Source organism: Nanorana parkeri, unplaced genomic scaffold, assembly GCF_000935625.1.
Source record: "Nanorana parkeri isolate BGI_ZX_2015 unplaced genomic scaffold, ASM93562v1 scaffold185, whole genome shotgun sequence".
Taxonomy (NCBI): domain Eukaryota; kingdom Metazoa; phylum Chordata; class Amphibia; order Anura; family Dicroglossidae; genus Nanorana; species Nanorana parkeri.
Window position 1 is genome coordinate 589,848 of NW_017306453.1, and position 20,783 is coordinate 610,630.

A 20,783-nucleotide genomic window follows, 5' to 3' on the forward strand; every position below is an offset into this window, starting at 1 on the left:
TCCAAACAACGTCCCCCCCCCCCCCCCCCTGCATTTCTATCAGATAATGCACCACTTTCGCAGAAAATGTGGCAATTACAAATGTTTAGGCATTCTACTGTTTATTTCTTGTGTATGTATTGGTATGACACAAAAAAGTGGAGAAAAAAAAAGCCAAATCTGACACATTCCATGCAAAATGACCATGACTGTAGGTAAAAAAATAATTTTGATTGAGAAAATGGTTGAAAGCATAGTTGGTATAGTTGAACAGGTCATACAAATTATACTAATATTTAGGAAAACAATGTGAAATAAAGACATGAATAAACAAGTTAGCATAGCTAGAGAATAAACACAGAATAAACACAACTGGTGCCATATAATAAAAGAGATCTGAAACTTTTGAACATTTGCTTTAACATGATCTTTTAATGCTTAGAATTACTATGCCAATTCAGTTGAACTGTCTGACAGAAAAAAATGATTAGCCTTTAAAGGGTCTTTTTAGGAGAATGTAACATTTAATTGTATTAAATTAGTCCAAAATGACTCCTAGCTTTTTCTGTATTTTAGAGACTCCAGGGGAAAGCTCTCTGCCATAGTTCTCACCTTTGTCCTTGACTAGTGTGGGATTTTGAGTGTTCATGTCCACCTTTTGGGTAGGCCCACTCCCTCTGTTGCATTCTCAAATCTCCCAGTAAATGATGAAGCATGTGTGAAGACCTCAAAATTGAAATCAGATGACCGGAAAGGTGTAAATAACAATTTGGTGGTAACATTGTATACCAAAACCTGGAACATCAGTAATGGATGAAGCAACCCTTTAAACTTTTCTTAGAGTTAAAAAATTATTTTATAGTGAATGCAATAGTCCAACTTTTATTTGGAACTAGTGATAACAGAATGGAAGAATTATCTGTTTAGCTTTTGATTCTCCTTGATTTTTGCGTCCTGATCTGTCTGCTCTGCAGGTAATCACAAAATTATAGTAATGCGGGCAGTTGTGAGTGATGAACTGCAAAGTTCTCTGCAGACTGGACAAATCTGCATGCTTATATTCAAGAGAACTAAAAAATTAGCAAATTGCTGAATTGACAATTCAACTGCTTTACAAACTGATTCACACACATTGCTTAGATCTACACATCGTAGAATTATTAGCCCGCGTACGAATTGTTACACATGTAACAATGCTATAAAAATACCTTTCACTGTTCCTTTACAAGGTATAACCGTTCATCAGCAGGCTAATAATTCTATGATAAAAAAAACCAACAAAAGTAGCAAGGGAAATGTCTCTTGACTATGTTTCTCCATATTTACAAAGGTTTTATTGGTTTAAAGGTATATAGTGTAAACATTGTCCATTGTCCATCAATAAGACAAGGAATCCCATTAAATCATTACAACATTGAAATACATATGTGTACGGGATATGGTACATTAATTTGGTCAATCTGGGAAGGAAGAAGGGAACAGAAAGGTAGTGCAGGTGGTAGTGACCTCTTGGGGAATAGTGTGAGTGTTGGGGTGTCACACAGAGGAGTGTGGGGGATGGGAGATGTCACCTAATTTCTCAATCTATCCAAAATGCATAGTGGAGGTAGGGCCATTTGGAAGGGGATGATAGAGATGCTGGGGCAAGGGGGAGGAGAATAGAGCAAAAAAACATGGAGAAAGGAAAATCAGAGTAGAAAAGAGGGAAGCTGGCGGGGATGAGAGCTTGGAAGTCATCCATTATTTAGATAGATAGTAATGGGGTTTCACAGCCCATAGGTCATATTCAGGTTATCCAGGGTTCACAAATTTTCAGTCACTCAGGGGGATCATCCAAGCTCTGACAAGGATAATTTTGCTTCCTATGGATTATTATGCAAGTTGGTTTAGAGAAGTGAAGAGATAAAGTTGTAGACCCTTATTCATCTAATTACTCAAGGGTAGGTCCACCAAATGTGTGCCATCCTGCCAGGCTCAGCGCAGCCCTGAAGAAAGTAGGTAAGTAGGAATAAATGTAGCCATTGCGCCAGAGTAAAGTACCACTAGTATAGGTCTTTGTAGGACTTTTCTAGGGTCAATACATTTCTAGAGCTCTTCCCTGTGGAAGCCCACATATCCTGGCAATCCTCCAACTGCAATGTTAAGGCCAGTTCAGACTTCCACTTGGTTTGATACACTGCTGGGCTAGGTGTGTTGGATGACATAATGGAATCATTGATTAGTGATATAATGCCTAAGAAATATAGGTCATCACAATAACACTATTCCCAAGTTGTAGTGAGCAAAGGGAATGTGTTATCCATTAGCAATGTTTTAATATAATGTTGGATTTAATAGAAGGATTTTGATTGGTTCACATGTAATTTTGATATATTTTGACAAAATTATCAAAAGTTTTTAGAAAGTTTAGCAGAGATATGTGAGGGGAGGTCAGGGTTAGAAGAATGTTATCAGTAAACAGGAGGTTATGGTCTGAGCAGACAATTTTTGCTCCTTAATATTTTGATTCTGCCTAGCATGTTTGGCTAATGGTTCCAAATATATTATAGGCACAATCAGGAGTAGGGGCAGCCCTGTCTGGCTGTTCCAGGGAAGTGGGGACCCAAAACCATGATCTAAAAGTTTTGCTTGTGGGTTAGGGTAGATTAACCTAATCCAGCAGAGGATTTATTCGCCAGTAACGCAGTACCTAAAATAAGTAGGGCCAGGAGAATTTGTCAAATGCCTTACATGTCCTGTTATTTGCTGAATCTCCTTTGCATGGCATGTTTGAGTGAGTTTGGGAATGCTTCAAAACATCTACATGATGTCTTGAATTAACACTGTTTTTATTTTAATCTGCAAGATTTAGGTTGTGACTGACTTTGGGCAAGTAAAGTTATTTCTCACTGTTGGTAGCTAAAAACTTTCTTGAATTAAGCTGAATGTTTTAATAATTGTTCACTCTGTATCAAGAATTAACCACTGTTTATGACAATAATAAAGCCTCTGCTTTTACTTATCTAATAAATGCGATCAGAGGTTGCAATAAATGCAATTGGAGGTAACTTAAAGTGCATCTAAAGCCTTTAAAGCAGTGGTCCCAAAACTTTGTAAACAAAGGGCCATTATCTGTACATCAGACTTTTTGAGCACTGAGCTGGGTTTAGTGCTCAGTGGAAGTATTAGATGCCCCATCATCAGTGGTCAGTGGGAGTATTAAATCCCTGGCGTCAGCGGTAAAACAAAATGCCCTGGTGTCATAATAGTAATAAAGGCCCTGGTGTCACTGATCAGGGTCAATGGTAAATGTCCTGATATCTTTAGGAGTAATACATTCCCTAGAAGTGGTCAGTAGGAGAAATGGTGCCCCATCAATATTTTTCAGTAGTTAGAACATAGTGCCCCATCATTGGTGTTCGCTGGAAAGAATGTAGCCATACCGTTAGTGGTCAGTTTGAAGGAATGTAGCCCAAACCACTAGTTGTCAGTAAGAAGAATGTAGCCTCATCAATGTTGGTCAGTGGGAGGAATATAGCACCATCACCGCTGTTCAGTGTGGAGAATGTAGCCTTATCATTGGTAATCAGTGGGAGGAATGTAGCCCAATGATTAGTGATCAGTGGGAGGAATTGCACTTATCCTGGCAAGTTCCAAGTTCTGCCCTGAAGAGAAAGTGATGGCAAATTCAAAATTAAGAGGTGTCACTGCAACAGGAATAGAGTTGAAATCTTCCAATAGAGACACATCTTACTGGGACAACTAAAACGACTTTGCTAATTTTGAAGACATTTTGAAGATATTTCTTCTCATTTCCTATTGTGTCAGGAAGTGAAAGAAAATCTCCCCAATGGGAAATTTAATCCTCAAGAAAAATAATTGATATTTTACATTTAACATGTACACATGACTAACAAAGTTAGACAAATATGGAACATGTCTTATTTAAAAATGTAAGAAGTTATAATTTGAAACCTACCGTACTAACAAACCACCCAGAAAGTACATAATAAATGAGAAAGGATATTACTTTGACTGTAATATATGTAATTGCTAATAATTTAACAAAGCTTCCATATTTCTATTTTAAAGGTCTGATATCAAGGCATATAAAAAAGTTCCAATGAAAGTGGAACTGGAGAGTGTGGGTGGGGAGAAAAGTATACGGCACTATGCAGTATGTGTACTGTGAGTTTGTTGACAGAAGAGCCATAGAAAGTACAAATGCCTGCTTTAATGCAGTTGTGCATTTTTTAAATAGTCAATAAATTAATTTATAATGCCACTAATATAAGTCTTAATATTTCTTTACAGCAGCACTCAAACTGGAAACAGCAGCACTGCACTCACAGAGCCAGTGAGGGTCTATTGCAGAAGACATATAGTATGCTGGCAGTAAACATAGGGGTCTATTCACAAAGCTGCCGAAGGATCTGGCCGTAGCTTCGGCCGATCCTTCGGCTGGCTTCGGCCCCAGGACCCCTTCAGTTCAGGAGAACCGAGGGGGTGCTGTACGGGCTATTCACAATAGCCCGTAGGGCCCGTTGCTAACCAGGGACACTGATCTCCAAACATCTAACTCTCCCTGGCGCCCCGGGAGTCTCCTGCCAAGGAGAAAAACCCCGCTGTTTCTTTTTTCTTTGTTCTGACACGAGCATGTCAGAATAGAGAAAAAAAAAGAAAAAAAGCCGAACAGTGTTCGGCTCACTTCACTTCTGATCGGTCATTCACTCGGCTGCCCTCGGCAGCTTTGTGAATAGACCCCATAGTGACATGAGGAGAGAGTGGAATGAGTAGAGGGATGTCTTCAACAATGTTCAGCTGATCCTTTATTGTGCAATCAGCAGGTTGGGGTATGTTTTGACCAGTGTTATAGAACAAGCTATAACCTGCTAGAGGGGAAGTTGATGAACTGGCTGTATTGACTAGCAAGGGTGCCTTGATGACATAACTGACTGCATAGAATTATAAAAAAGGTTCATTTGAATGTATTTCAGCTCTGTAAATAGCTGCTTGCCTGAAATTCACTGTTAAAGTTAGATAAAGGTAGGATGTAGAAACACTGAAATGTAATTCAAGGAGACAAGCATGGTTTGTTCTGTAATACTAAACCAGTAAACATGTATTTTTTTTTACATGTACAAAGTAAGTGTAGCGTTCCTGGGGCCTGATACACAAATCCGCAGCGTTAATGCTTAAATAAGCAATGTTGGGCATCAAGTCCTTAACCCTTGTCTTCTTTATATAAAACAATAATAGCTGCACCCAGCACTCGCAAAATGCAAATATCCGGAATAGACGTAATGCTTGTCTTTTTGTTCTTTTATGCAGTGAGGTTCTATATTTTTTTCTGAATCTAGGCAGCTCTGTGTTGTATGGAAGCTTTCAAATGAATGAATAGAAAGTTTTTTTCCCTTTCCCTCTTTGTCTTACACTAAGTGTTCAGAACGGGAATCAATATTGTATTGACATATTCCAGCGCCATACTGTAGGCGGCAGGTGACCTGTGTTCTTTGTTCTTGTCATTACAATGTTGTGCGCCAGAACACCAGTGTTTAAATATCTAGGTTACTTGCTTCACATTAACTCTCTGTGTGTCCACTTGCACACATTACAACATTTCTAGTTGGATATGAAGCAGCTTTTGTCATTAAAAAAATATTTATTAAATGATTAGCTAGAATATTGCAAAAAAAAAATAAAAAAAGAAGTCTACAGTAATGGATTGAAGGAGCAGGTGTGCCTGACATAGTGGCTAGACATGTGCACTGCCAAAAAATTCGTTTAGTTTCGTTTTAAATTCGGATTTGTGTTATTTCGTTTTTCAGGATTCGGGTGTGAAAGTCAATTCGGATTCGGAATTCGCATTCGGACGAAATTCGGTAGCGTTAGTACGAACGTTCGTTTCGTTTTCTGTTCTTATTCGTTTTGTTATTCGTTTCGTTCGTTTGCAGCAAAAGTGACATTTGAGGGGGAAAAAATATTTTTCTCCTCTAATGTCACTTTGCTCCAACGAACGAAACGAATAAGAAACGAATAAGAACAGAAAACGAAACGAACGTTCGTACTAACGCTACCAAATTTTGGAAATGGAAATTCGGATTCGTTTGCATTCGTTATGTCTGTAATTCGGAATTCGGATACATCCGAATGTCCGAATTTCCGAAAATTCGTCCGAATTTCGATTCGGAACGAAACGAATCGCACATGTCTAATAGTGGCTCAGCTTAAAGCTGTGACACTCAATGGGCCAAGAGACTCACCTTGAAGCCTAGAGTCCCCATGACAGCAGAGAAAGCAGAAGACCTCTCTGCTGCAGGTCTTGAGTTTAGTAATAATCCAATGCAAAGTCACAACCTACCCAACCATACCCTAAATAGATTGTTGTTGTAAAGTGACGGCTTATAAACAGCCGAGGAAGGACAGGCAAAGAGCACATCTGTAGAAAATTGAAAAAATTCTACACACACACTACATCTCTGCAATACATGCACATTTGCGCACACCGGCCTGTTCGGCATTTGTCTCCCGAACATGCTCCTTAGACAAAAGACGTGCGACCGTACAGTAAAAACGGTCGCACGCCTTCCATACACTGCACGGTTCTCGTACGATCGCAGGATTTCCCGCGATTCTCGTACGAGAATCGTGCAGTGTATGGGCACCTTTTAGATGGGCTGTGGAAGTGTAATGACTGGATGCAGCTGAAGAATAAGGTTACTATATGCCACTTGTGGAGAGAAGCAGTAGCCACATTCTATCATCAGACAGCAGTCCTTGCTTTTTTCGTGGCATGCTCATGAATGTCAACAGTTTCCAGCAAGTTTTATTCAGAACAATAAATGAAATCGTTTTCTGCAATCTTTTGCAAATAGCATGCAATCGAAAATGTCCAGCAGCTAATACAACACTTTAGAGGTTGCCCGTTGTTACCTCTATTACAACATTTTCCTATTATATGAGATGCATATGTTGGAAATCTGAACATGGTTTCAACCAGGCTACTGGCCTGATGGTTCTGGTCTTGTTCCCCTCAGCTCCTCCAGCTTTGTAGAGAGGTAATAAACAAGAATATGTGGGCATGCAAAAGGTAAAGTATGGTATTTGGGCACAAGCAAGAGAGACTCTAGGAGACTCTGGCTTATCTTGCTCCAAGTGAACTTGTTATGGCTAAATAATAGACTGTCTTCTGGAAACTCACACGAGTTTGTATGTTGTATGACATAAGTGGTTTTGGCTGGTATTAATAACTAGTATTCCAAATGCAATCAGTTTAATGGTCAAAATGGTATAACTATATCTTTGAAATGTAAACAGCCTAGCACTTTCCTTTTGCTAAAGTGGCACATACAAGATAATAAATGCAATTCACTCCACCTGTCAGTAGTCATAATGTTACCACTGATCTGTATTTATATGTTAAAGTGACACTAAGCTCAGGAAATAAATTTAAAAAATACATTCAAGTTCCTTAACTATTAACAAAAATGTATCTTATTTGTCCATCACTCAGCTGTAGATCCTCAAATATCTCTGAATTGGTGCTGTCCTTCCTTCTGGAGGGTGGCTACTTTTGTTCGCCAGACTACAATTGCAATACAAATTAGTAAACTAAATGTGAGATTGTAGTCCATAACGGGAGCAAGCTTGGAGTGGTGGCTACTTCACAACACACAGGGACCATGTGGAACAAAAGTAGCCGCTCTCTAAAACAGGGGTTTCAAACTCAATTTAATCGTGGACCGCATCAACATTATGGTTGCCCTCAAAGGTATGTGTAAGACTATATACACTGTAAATGTATCTAATCTTTATAATAATTGCCCCTGCAATCAATTATCGTTGGTTTTAGTAATAACTCAATACCTAGATCTGAAAGTAGAAGGCTAGGAAATGGCCTGGTGGACCGCATTCGCCCCCTGGGCCTTGTGTTTGACACATGTGCTCTAGAAGGAAGGACAGTGTCAGCACCAATTCAGAGATTTGAGTATCTACAGCTGAATGATGCACAAATAAGCTACATTTTCGTTTCAATGGCACTTGAATGCATTTTTAAGATTCAACTTCTGAGTTTAGTGTCACTTTAAATAAACTTGAATTTTATTTTCACCGCACAAGACAGTGCCGACTTCAATCTTCTACTACACATGAAATGAAGCAGCAATGAGGGTCTGTGATCACAGGAGTATCCAATTGAAGTGATAATAAAGACAAAGGGGGTTATTCATGGTGAATAACTGGGCCAAAGTGAACTGAGCCTAACGCCGTTCGGCTATTCACTTTGGCCCCATATGGCTGATTTCAACCATACATCAGCTGACTTTGGCTGGCTTCAGTCAGATGCAGCCCCCCTTTGTGAATGAGTAAGGGGTACTTGTATCCCTACCCATTCACTAAAGGGTTAAATAAAATATAAATAACGAGACCAGACTTTTGAAAAAAAATTATTAATTGTAAAAAAAAACACAGCCAAATATTTTGACACTTTATTAATAAAAAAAAATCCCAAAAATTGATCCAACAACATAATCCAAGGGTCAATCACGCCATCCAGCATTGTCAACAAAGACGATGACTCGTCCAAATAAAAAAACCCGATGCCCACTGACTCGACTGTTTACATTTCTCCGCCACCTGTCAGAGTCTTACTGCAGGTCCCGGACAAATCAAGGCAAATGAGGGAGTGACGTCACATCTTCGCCGGACAGTTCTGCCCGCTTCTGCCGTGACTATGGCTTAGCCGAGCCAAAGCACATGCATGGCTGGCTTCCGGCTGCTGTACAGGCTATTGTGAATAACCCATACAGCAGCCGATTGGTTCGAAGGATAAGCTGAAGCTACAGCTAGATTCTTCGGCTCCTAAGTGAATAACCCTCAAAAAAGCTACCATATATACTCGAGTATAAGCCGAGATTTTCAGCCCATTTTTTTGGGTGAAAAGTGCCCCCCTCGGCTTATACTCGAGTCAGCGCCAGCACGTCTTCTTACTTACCTCGCCGAGCGTCGCGTCACTGCTGCTCCGGTGGGCGGCGCTCCGAGCGGGGTCATCTGGCAGTCTCCGGGTCCTAATTTAGGTGGCCGGAGACTGCCAGATGACCCCGCTCGGAGCGCCGCCCACCGGAGCAGCAGTGACGCGACGCTCGGCGAGGTAAGTAAGAAGAAAAAAAAAACCCCCGCAGCGGCCAGTCAGGCAGGGGAGCAGGGATGAGTCAGCGGCGCGCTGATCAGGCGAGAGGAGCTCCAGGTGGGGTTGTAATTTAGCGGGCAGGCACCTCTGAGCCAGCTAAATTAGGACCCCACCTGGAGCTCCTCCCACTGGACCAGCGCGCCGCTGACTCGTCCCTGCTCTCTCCGTGATGTGATGATCGATCACCGGCACACGGACACAGTGAGTGAGGGCGGGGGGGGGGTAGAGAGAGAGATTCATTAAGCAATTATATATGTATTGCGATCACCGGCACACGGACACGGACTCTATATAGAGTATATACTGCTCATACAGTGCAGACAATACATTTACAATTATACTAACATGAATGTATTAAATGATCTGTATGTAGCCCTGTACTATGGATCATTTAACCCATTCATGTTAGCAGAGGATCATTGTAAATGTATTGTTGCAGGCACTCTATATGTACATGTACTATATACTACATATAGAGTGCACTGAACAATAGATTTACAATTATCCTCTGCTAATATGAATGGGTTAAATGATCCGTAGTACATGATATGTAGCCCTGTACCCCCTTTTCCACTTACAGAGCTAGGTTATTTTTCTTTTAAATAAATATTAATGTAATTTTATTGGTATCTATCTACCAGTAGCTGCCTCATTTCCCACCCTCGGCTTATATTCGGGTCAATACTTTTTCCCAGTTTTTTTTGGTCAAATTAGGTACCTCGGCTTATATTCGGGACGGCTTATACTCGAGTATATACAGTATTTCAAATGCTCATTAAATCACATACAATGGATGCTGCTCCTTGATGTTTAAATGCTTTAGTTTCCTGCAGAATCAGATGGTCCCCTGAACACTGTTTTAGGGCGGCTCTTTTCCTTCACAGGGTGGAGCCACCCTTGTGTTTGTGTCTGCACAAACACAAAGGCACAGCAAGACCAGTCAGTCCACTGTTTTCCTACTTCTTCCCTCCTCCCTCCTTCAGCTTAGTAGATGGAAAGCTGCTGCAGACTGCTCTGTCCCTTGTGATCTTGTAATGGACAGGAAGTTCTGGGAAGCCAAGCTGAGAGATTTGGAGCTGTTTGGAAACATGATGACTGCAAGTGCTTGAGCATACATTTCAAGAAATAATTTTCTGAACAATGAATATCTGTTTGATCCATATTCATTACTGAAAAAGTACATTACTGAAACCCTGCCCTGCTTTAGAGTTTAGACAGATTTCCTTTAAAATGCACTTGTTTATATATAAGAAAGAACGAATGGTCTTTACAACGGCAGCAAAACAAAAAAGAACAAAAACTATATTGAACACAAATCACAGCTGGCTACAGATGCAATTTATTAGATTAATGATGGTTCCCAAATCACTTTGTAAGCAAGGAAACCTAATAACAGTTAACTGCCTCTTATCTCAATACATTTATTAAAAACTGTGAGTGCTTGGTTTCAGTGGATATTTAAGTATTGAAAAAACTTCTAGGGAACCGTAACATAAAAGCTAAACTCAGACATTGCTCACAAGGGTAGAAGGCATTAAAAATCTTATCACAGTGAGCAGAAATCCAAGTATGGATGTTTCTTAAAGTTAAAGTGTATCTAAATCCAAAAGCAAAAATGTAAAATATTGCAGCTCACTGATCCTTAGATGTGGTGGCTGCATTTGTGTTTTTGTTAGGCTTTTTTTCCTTTATTTTAACCAGGTGATCTGGCCAGTAAGTCTGTTATTTTTAAACTTCCTTAAACAGGCCAAGCTGTCCAGCAAAAGTGGCAAATAGAGGGTTGAGACAAACCATTTAATGCTGACAGGGGTGCTTACAATGGATAGCTTTTTATTAATTTATGTAAAACCTTTATCCCCCAAAAACCTGTTGCTGTAACTACTTAAAAATTGTTAGCTGGAATCCATCCCAATTTGCTAATGCATTCACAGGTTGACAATGGGGTCTATTCACTAAGCTGCCGTAGGCAGCCGAATTAAAGGACGACCTGAAGTGAAGTGAGCCAAACGCTGTTCGGCTGTTCACTTCAGGCCGATGTACGGCTGATTTCAGCCGTTATATGGCTGAAATCAGCCGTACATCGGGTGGCTTTGGGTCGGCCGAACATGCCCAGCATGTTTGGCCGACCCGAAGTGCAGAAGGAGTTCGACTCAGCCGATCCAACATCTGGATCGGCTGAGCCGAACCTCCGGCAGGCTAATCGCTGCTGTTTGGTCTATTCTCATAGATGCTGAACAGTGAGATGCGGCTCGGCTGTTCTGCTCTGTCCCTCTGTGGGACCGAGCAGAACAGAAAAACAGTTAAAGAAGTAGAAAAATAAAAATAGAAAACGATTGTGCGGAGCTAGCAATGACAGCTAGCTCCGCACAACAGTTTTCTATTGGCCGGTGGTTCTGCTGCCGTCAAAAAAAAGCAAAAAAAAAGCCTAACTCTCCCGGGCGCTCCGGGAGTCTCCCGCTCCTGGCCGCCAAGGAGAGAAACACTGTTTTTTCTTTTTGTTTTCTTATTCTGACACGGAGCTGTGTCAGAATAGAAAAAAAAAAAAATTGGCCATAGGAATGCATTGGTAGATTCCTATTGGCTATTTCAATTTGCAATAGCCAATAGCAAACTAGCATTGTGCCCGCCCTCTGTGGGCCTGATGGAGAACTGCAGCTGAGGGCCGGTGCAATGCTAGTTTGCAAATTGAAATAGCCAATAGGAATCTAGCAATGCATTCCTATGGCCAAAATTATAAAAAAAAAATCTATTCTAACAGTCAGAATAAGAAAAAAAAAGAAAAAGCAGTATTTCTCTCCTTGGCCGCCGGGAGCGGGAGACTCCCGGAGCGCCAGGGGGGCTTTGCTGTCTGGAGATCAGTGTCCCTGGTTAGCTGGTAACCAGGGACGCTGATCTCTCTGCAAGTGTCCGGAGCCAGCCGTAAGATCATGGCTGGCTCCGCCCAACTGTCCGTCAGCCGAGCCGAGGCATATGCGTACGACTCGACTGAGCCGCTCGGCCAACTTCGGGAGCTTTACGGGCTATAGTGAATAGCCCGTACAGCAGCCCTTTGGTTCTACGGAACCGAAGTGGTCCTGGGGCCGAAGCTACAGCTAGATCCTTCGGCTGCTTTGTGAATAGACCCCAATGTTTCTGTCCAAAGGTGGTTCCATTGCTCCTCCATGGATTGGAGCCACCCTAAGACAGGAAGTGTGTTACTGGCCAGATCGCCAGGTGCAAATAATAGAATAAAAGCCTTCAAAAAGGAAACACATGCACCCACCAAAACCAATGGTTGGGAATCTAAAATATAAAACAATTTTTGTTTTGGTTACAGCTATTCCTCACTTAACGACTGAGTTCCGTTTCTATGACTAGGTCGTTTAACTAATTGGTCGTTAAGCGAGGAACTGTATACCGTACTGTACTGTATTAGTATCAGTGTACTGTAAATAGAGTACTTACCGAAATTAGTAGCAGAGAACGGAGTACAGTAATGTATGCAAGATGAAGTCGGTGCGACGCAGCACTGCTGCTGCCACATTCCCGCACGTACTGTCAGAGAGCTGGTCATAGGTGCATGCGGTTGCTAAACAGGTAGGTCGTTAAGTGAGGAATATCTGTATAAATATGCTTTAATATTTGCATATGGCTAGGCATTCTTCCCCTCCCCACCCCAAGGTAATAGTGCTTGGCCCTAGCAATTGTATGCCTAGACTCCAGACACTACATTGTGGCAGGCTGGGGGAGGGAATTGGTGTAGCCCATGCTCAACAGCTGTATACAGGAGCGATGTGCAGGACAACTAAAGGAACTATTGTCACTCTTTAACTTTAACTCCTTGGGTCCCTTTGTTTTCTGTGACCCCACAACATGTTTCTTTAACTCCATGAAATGAAATTATTTCTGCTTTTTTGTTACTGTTTGATGTCAGTATGGAGTGATATTTTTATCTTATGACATTTTAACAATAAAATCACAAACACAGAAAATGTATCACGCGTTAGCAACATATATATGTAAAGCTACTGAAACCAACACTTGCCCAAGTAATCTAGAATGTAATGTGCAATAATATGCAATTGGCAGAGCTGTTGCAGGATTTGAATTTTTCCCATCCAACCTTTTACTGTAACCAGTAGGTAAAGGTAAATAACAAAACTAGTTTTCAACACAATGCTTTTTGCCATAGTCAAGAGGTGTGCATGTGATCTCGCTTCTAGTTGAGCACTACTGTTCTAGTGTATTATACTTATTTGTGTGTACTTGAACTCCCAATTGTTTTCTTCTTCAGCATACAAGGAAAAATCATTGTCTCTGTTGCAAAAAAAAAGTAAGATTGAATGGCTCAAGAGCCCGGTCACACTGAATTCCTATTAGAATAAGATAAAGGCACTGTGTTCATTGAAGGGATTGGTTTACATTTTTCCTAGCAGAAACTATAGGTGCAGAGCACAAAGGGCAAAGAGCACCTCCAGCAGGTGAAATTCTGAGAAAATCACATTTTGCTTGATTGATGCTATAAGCTACCTGGCACACTTTCCTAAAGTACACCTGTCATGAAAAACTATGCAGACTGTCATTGCTGACCTCTTGGTTTCACAATGTTAGTTCCCAGGCTGTTGTGAAGATGCCTTAATTTCATTGCTTTCCGAGTCACTGACCTGGTATAGTTTATAGTTAAAGGACAACTATACTGTATATTTAGTACAGTTGTACTTTTAGGAAATGCCCCCACCCCTCTTAGTGCAGCCTGTCATATAAAATACTTACTTTCCACCACCTAGTGTTGCACAATTTTTGCTCAGAAAATACCACACTGGGTCCCTCTCTTACTGCACATGCACATTATGGCCCTATCCATTTCTTTGGGTGAGCAGTACTCAGGGGAAGCTTTGAGTTTTGGATCACCCATAGGAATACATGGGGCCATGGTGCACATGTGTTGCAAGAAGACCCCGGGAGCATGCATCTGGCAGGACTGAGAGTAAATATCATTGTACGGAGAAGAAGCTAAGAATTGTACATGGCAGGCTTTATTTAAGAAGGTTGGGGCATTAATTTAAGGACAATACTCAAGGGGCAATACTCAAGGAATTCTGAGACACATTTATAGCATGTATAATCTAAGTCTAGGACTCAAGAACCCAGACACAGCCAGGAAACCAGCAATTTTAGCAGCAGACCAGCAATGTCAGCCCTTATTCTTCTCTACTGATAGGTGTGATTTTAGCCTATAAAGCTGTTTTCTGAGAAATAATCTTTTTTTTTTTTTTGCAGTTGTAATAACTGGAACAGACTGGAGCATGCATTTCATGACTAAGCTACACTTAGCTCACCATGCAACTGAAAATGTTCTATACAATACATTAGGAATATTGGGTAAGCATAAACAACCTTATTTAATAAGTCCATATCGATTTATTATTATACAAGGATACCACACAGGGAAGCCAATCCTAGGTTTAAACAATGGTGTAGAAAAGAGGTGTGATAATAATCACTTCTCTAATGATTGATACATTCCATATTAGTATCCTTGCATCTAAAAAACAGTTAAAGCTGATCTCTAGGCAGATATAAAAGACACATTTTTTGCAGCGCTGTACTTATTAATGCAACATGGGATGTATTTTGTTAAATGCAAGCAGTGTATCTTATTTGACCTGGTATCAGCCTTGTGCAGTCCCTGTTCAGAAGGGCTGGATTGTGAGTGGAAGAAGGAGCAGTATAAGGAGCCAATCAGCTGCTGTGCTGACAAGAAGAGTGCGGATAGTGGGAAAAAGCAGAGTGATAGAGAGATGAGCTCATCACCGTGTTGCTTCTCCTTTCACTGTCCAGTCACAGGCCAGCACAGTCTGGTCTCAGAGAAAGTGGGTTAAATGACAGTCATCAGAATTACATTTCATGGTGTAAAGGCTGTGCTGCGGGGGGAGAGCTCTGGATTGAGTTCATATTGCAATCAAAGGTGCTTTATTTTCTTTTTCATTGAGCTTTTCATTTTTATCTTTTTATTTTTGTCTGGAGTTCTGCTTTAAAAATAATGAAGCTTGCTTTATAGAGATTAGCCATTTGCCAGTGCTTGACAACTGAAGTAATAAAAGTCATGGTGAGGCTTAATGGATTCTGTGAAAGTTGCTTTTTCTACAATTCCAACACAGCAGAGGAACATGTTTTAGAAAGTTGCCATGAAGATTCCCTCTCAAGAAACCTATTTTCTCTAATCTTTGTTGATGTACTGCACTTCAATATAACATAAATATAGCACAGATGTTTGGCATTGCACAAGTTTTACTTTCCATAAACTTAATTTAAAAGTGAACTACATACATTTTAAAGAGGTCAACATGACATAAATGAAGGAAATGAAGATTGATGTAAATATGTCACACCTTCCTTTACTCAATATCCAATTCCTTAATATACTATCTCTTGTGATACATTTTTGGATATTCATTACTCAGTCTCAATTAAGCATGGGCATTAGCATCTAAACAGGGCTGTGCATCTGTTGTTGCTAATTACAAAGTATCAGTTATGAATTTCCCTTGTGACCGTTCGTCAGTGAAACCGTGGAAAGAGCAAAAGTGATGTGCAAAAGAGAGCAACCTGACATCCAATCAGATTTAAGCTTGCCATTACTGAATTTTGACTGATTGCATGTTGGCATAATTAATAGGTCTCTTACTTTATTTATTTTTATGTATAAGATATCATGGATAATTTTATATATGAAATGGGTTTAAAGTCTGTAGACTATTCAGAGCTGATCAGAAGTCACACAAAATGCCGCTGAGTGACCAGGGTCAATGCATCATGACCAATATTGCTCCTCATCTTAGAACACAGGAGTTTCCCTCTTTAACAAAAAAATAAAAATGTCACTATGACATTTTAACATAATTGGGTACACAACTCCTTCATGGCAATTATTCTTAATGTATATCTAAATCTAAAACCTTTTTTTAATTTTGGATAGAGTAGAAGAGGGTTCTAATGACTGTGAGTTTTTTTTTGTCATTAGTGTCCCATTAAGGAGATTTCCCTTTGAAAGCTCAGCAGGAAATGAAAGGATAGCTTTCCAGTGTAAGGTAAATCCCCTCTTAGTCCGCTGAAACACGTGTCCCATTAGAAGATTAACCATTTATTCCTGTTCTGCTGGCAAATCAAAATTTTGGGTTTACCCTTACTTCCATTCCGAGTGACATTGGTAATCGGGACAATTAGAGAGAGTGAAGTTCCCAAGTGGGAACCCAGACACCAATAAAAACCTGACAGTGGTTCTATCCCCTCTCCATTCTTCCCAAATCCACGAAAAAGAAAGAGGAACTTTACCCATAACTTCAAGAAAAAAAAAAAACACAGGTACCTTTAGAAATGTTTAGTAATGGCAATCTACAAACGCATACTGTACTTACAACTAATTACCCTCTTTTTATTCTTTGCATACATTGTTTTTCTTTTCCTCTCCATTCTTCTCACAGTGGCCATTTTTACTGAGGGCAGGAACTCTGGCACACGTGACTAGGACATGTGACCATAAACATTCTCTCTGGGGAGGAAAATGCCTTTCCCTAAGATCTTGTGAGATAACAGATGAGATTTCCCAGCAAAGCTCTGCTGATTTAACCTTCCCAGAATGCAACGCTTGCGCATGATTATATAATTTGTGCCAAAGTGGACCAGGAAGTAGAAAACAAGAAATTGTAAGTAAAATTAAAATATGTTTGTTTAACTAATTAATGTGAGATGATTTCATATCAGTATGATTTTAAGCCAAAGGCAGTAAAGGTCTGCTTTAAGATATGTTTCTTGTAAGAATAACATCTATCCAGCATCAGATTCCTTTAAAACCGTATTTTATTCCTGCTTTGTTGCTTTGTTATCTCCTTGCCCGTCATTACACATTGTGCTTTCTATACTTTTATTTCTACTCACTCAAAAGGCTCACTGGGATCTGTTCTCTGTAGCTCTGGAGGAATTGGGATTCGTTTATAGTACATCTCCCAGTCAAAGGCTCCTCTCATGGCGTCTCCTGCTTGGGCTTCATATCCAAAGTGATTGTGGTCGATGACATCTATCATGGGACACACAATTGTTTTGTGGTTCAGAGCAATCTGATCTGAAAAATGAAAGCACAGAATAGAGGAAGATATGTTTAGTCCACTCATTCATCATATTATTGAAACTTGACTGGGACAAATCTCTCAGGGATGAAACGATTGTCTTTTTTTCCCTGAACTACTGAAGCTCCCCCAAAGCATTTTACTTTTTAAAGCAGATTTGAACTTCTATCGAATGCCAGGCTTCATGCTGCTGGACAGTGATTAAAGACAATTATAGTTTTTTTAGGGGAGCAGTGTCCCAGGGAGAGCCGCAGAAGCCCAGCCACTTATATCTCTGTCATTCAGCTGCGGCAAGCTGTCCTCAATCTGTCACTTGAAGAGACAAGAGCTGCTGTCTAAAATACTCTCAAAACAGCTTGTGAAGGATGCTGTGCTTTGGAATTATCTTTCCAGGTTTGTGCAGGAGTGCTTATTTCTTGTAAACAGGTTAAGCATCAGAATGAACCTAAATATTTCACATACTGATCATTTCTTCTTTGCTTTTTTAACCTGGTGAAGTTAAAGTGATATTACAGTTTGCATGTTTTTAAACTATTTCAAATGATTAAATAACATACAGTATGATGGATGCTGCTCCTTGATGTTTAAAAGTTTTAGATTTCTGTAGAATCAGCTGGTCCCCTGAACACTGGCACTGATATCCTGTTTTAGGGTGGTTCCTTTCCCATGCTGGGTTCTATAAACTCACCCTTGTGTGTGCTAGTAAGCTGTGTGTGTCTCCACAAACACACAGGCACAACATAGCAATCCATTCCCCTGCACCCCACTCCTCCTTCCTTTCTTTGAGCTAGTAGATGGACAGCTGCTGGAGATTGTGCCATCCCTTGAGTTCCTGTACTTGACAGGAAGTTCAGGGAAGCAGAGCGGAAAGAGCTAGGGCCAGCTGTTTGGAAACATGATCATTCTAAGTGTTAGGGCAAAAAATGTAAAGAAATAATTTGTTAGGTAATGTATGTTTGTTTGGTCTGGATTCATTACTGAAAAAAAGGTTAAGAGTTTATTTCTACTTTAATATTACATACTGTAATACAGTTGACTCTTTGACTCTTTCAGACAGCTGTTTATGGTATGTGAATAGCAATAAACCTGACCACACACATTACAGTCTGGTTGCACAATCTTCTTCAAATTTAGCAAAAGCTGTTCAGTGCAAGGGCCAACAAAACAAATTGAATCCCCATATACATAACATGAGTAGCAGTCTCCAATATCCCATTATACTAGAATATAATAACTTTTACAAATCAATACATTAATAGGCTTCTTCTTTTTTTTCTTTCCTTTCCCTTCCCCACTCTTCCTTTTTGACCTACATAAATACAAGATCTATTTTTCAACACCAATAAGGATCGATGTCTAGCCTAGACCTGATATCTTCTCCAGCCTATTTACAGCCTATGTGTTAAATATTTTAATTTGAAGCCCCCCCTAAAAAAAATATAGTTACACTGTTATTCTTGGGTTTAGATACGCTTAAACAGAATCCATGTTCTATATAAGGAGTTAGCAAGAATGCCCATAGGTAGGCTGATCTCCCTTCAAGATTTGAACTACCTATTCTCAAGGGAATCACTAGAATTAATTGCACTCTTCTCCTCTAGCAGAGGAAATGAGCAATGCAGATATTCCGTATGTATATGTATGCATATATGAGATCCTCATACATTGCTCTTTACTTTTAGTCAATATATCCATAGACCGCAAAATGTGTGAACAGCTAGCAAAGAATTGGAATAGTCTTTCCACCATCAATTTTACACCTTACAGTGCTTGGCCATGTGCAACATGAATTATGTAACATAATGGTGCAAATAAAGCAAAACTAGTGATGTACACTTGCCTATAGCAACCAATTAGACTTAAAGCATATCTAAACCCAAAAGCAAAAATTTACTATTTTGCAGCTTACCAGTTCTTAGATGTAGCATTAGTTTTCCTTTTTTCTTTTGTTTCCTTTATTTTCACCTGGCGATCCGGCCAGTAAGTCTGTTCTTTATTAACTTTCTTTATCATATTAAGCTTTCTAGCAACAGTGGGAGGGAAAGGGTTGAGACAAACCATTTAACACTGACAGTGGTGGATTCAATGATCAGCTTTTATTCATTTATTTAAGAAATTGATCCCAAATGGGAAAAAAAAGAAGTGTTTCTGTAACTGCTGAAAAAGTGTTAGCTGGGGTTTGGATTTGGAATGCTGGTGTCCAAGGGTGTATCAGTTGCTCCTCCACAGAGGGGAGCCACTCTAAGAATTGAAGTGTCTTACTGGCCGGATTATCATGTAAAGTTGAAGGGAAAAAAAGAAACTAATGTAGCCACCACATTTAGGATTGGTAAGCTGTAATATATTACAATTTTGGTTTAGATGCACTTTAAAAAGGATTTCCATAAAGGAATCTTTATTTTTGCAGCAAGATGTCCCAGAGGATTTAAAATATTTTTTTTAAATATATTTTTTTATTGTTGAACAACAACCAACATAAAAAAAAACTGCAGCAACATTTTAAACAGTGTCCGGATCCAGTGTCCAAGGCAAAGTGGAAGATTAGCCAATCTGGATAACTGCATAAAGGGTGGAGCGCAACAGTGTAGCAATGACGTTTTGATTAAAGAAAAATAGGTATCGTGATATTAAAAATAGGTCACTAGCAAAAAAATTAATCATGATGGGGGTAGGAGGGGTTATACCTTACTGGCTAAGGGCATTTTTGTTTGCCAGTGTCCAATTCCTCCTGCAGGCGGAGGTATAACTTATTCGCCTGTGAAATATTTCTGATCCTGTGTCTCTTAATAAGCAATAAATAAACTTTTTGTAGTCTGGGAAAGAGTATAGAAGGGTTGAATTCCTGCCAGTTTATAATTCTTTTATATTGTTTCCCATTTGGGAGAGTTCTCTTTGGTTCCTATCCCAGAGATGCAACAGAAACAGAGGAAATCGCTTCAAAGTGAGGAGAATTCTACTCTTATACAGTTCTCACCAGATGATTTCCCCTCACCTCTTGTTCTGACTGAAAAATGTTGGATTTCCCATCACTTACATACACAGTAATATACAGTAATTGAGATCCACAGAGTAGTTAGGTCAGAGGTGACAGACAGATACAGTATGATATCTTGCACAGGGAACCTCCTTGAATCCCCAGGGCCCCATGGAAATGTTACGGGCTGCTGTGGCAGTAATCCTTTCACTACTAACAGACATAATGATTACTACAAATACTAGGGCACTGCTAAGTAGGTTTACCACTCTAAATACGCAATAAACTATTTCATTTTCCCAACAATTCAAGCAACAGAAAAGTACAGTAACTGTCACTCAGTGTTTCATCGTGTTTGAAACTACCATTGTATTTGTGTACCCGATCATATAAAGTGATATTTATTTTAAATACTATGCATTGATGCATTTTATAAAATGCCACTTCTTGTTCACATTTTACTCTTCATTTGTAACAAATAGTTCTTTTTTGTTTGGAACAGTTTATTTTTTCGCTTCCTGGCCTTTGTGCTATGAAAATTTGAGCTGTAATTCAGCAC

At 39.8% G+C, this 20,783-nt stretch overlaps 1 protein-coding gene across 2 annotated transcripts in view; it reads right to left on the reverse strand.

Moving 5' to 3' along the window:
- GALNTL6 (polypeptide N-acetylgalactosaminyltransferase-like 6) overlaps positions 1 to 20,783 on the reverse strand; it is a 996,922-nt gene that overhangs the window by 218,655 nt on the left and 757,484 nt on the right. For both annotated transcript variants that reach the window (XM_018555137.1, XM_018555136.1), the window contains one exon: positions 17,063 to 17,246. In XM_018555137.1, coding sequence (XP_018410639.1) covers positions 17,063 to 17,246 — 184 coding nt within the window. The remainder of the gene's footprint in view (positions 1 to 17,062; positions 17,247 to 20,783) is intronic.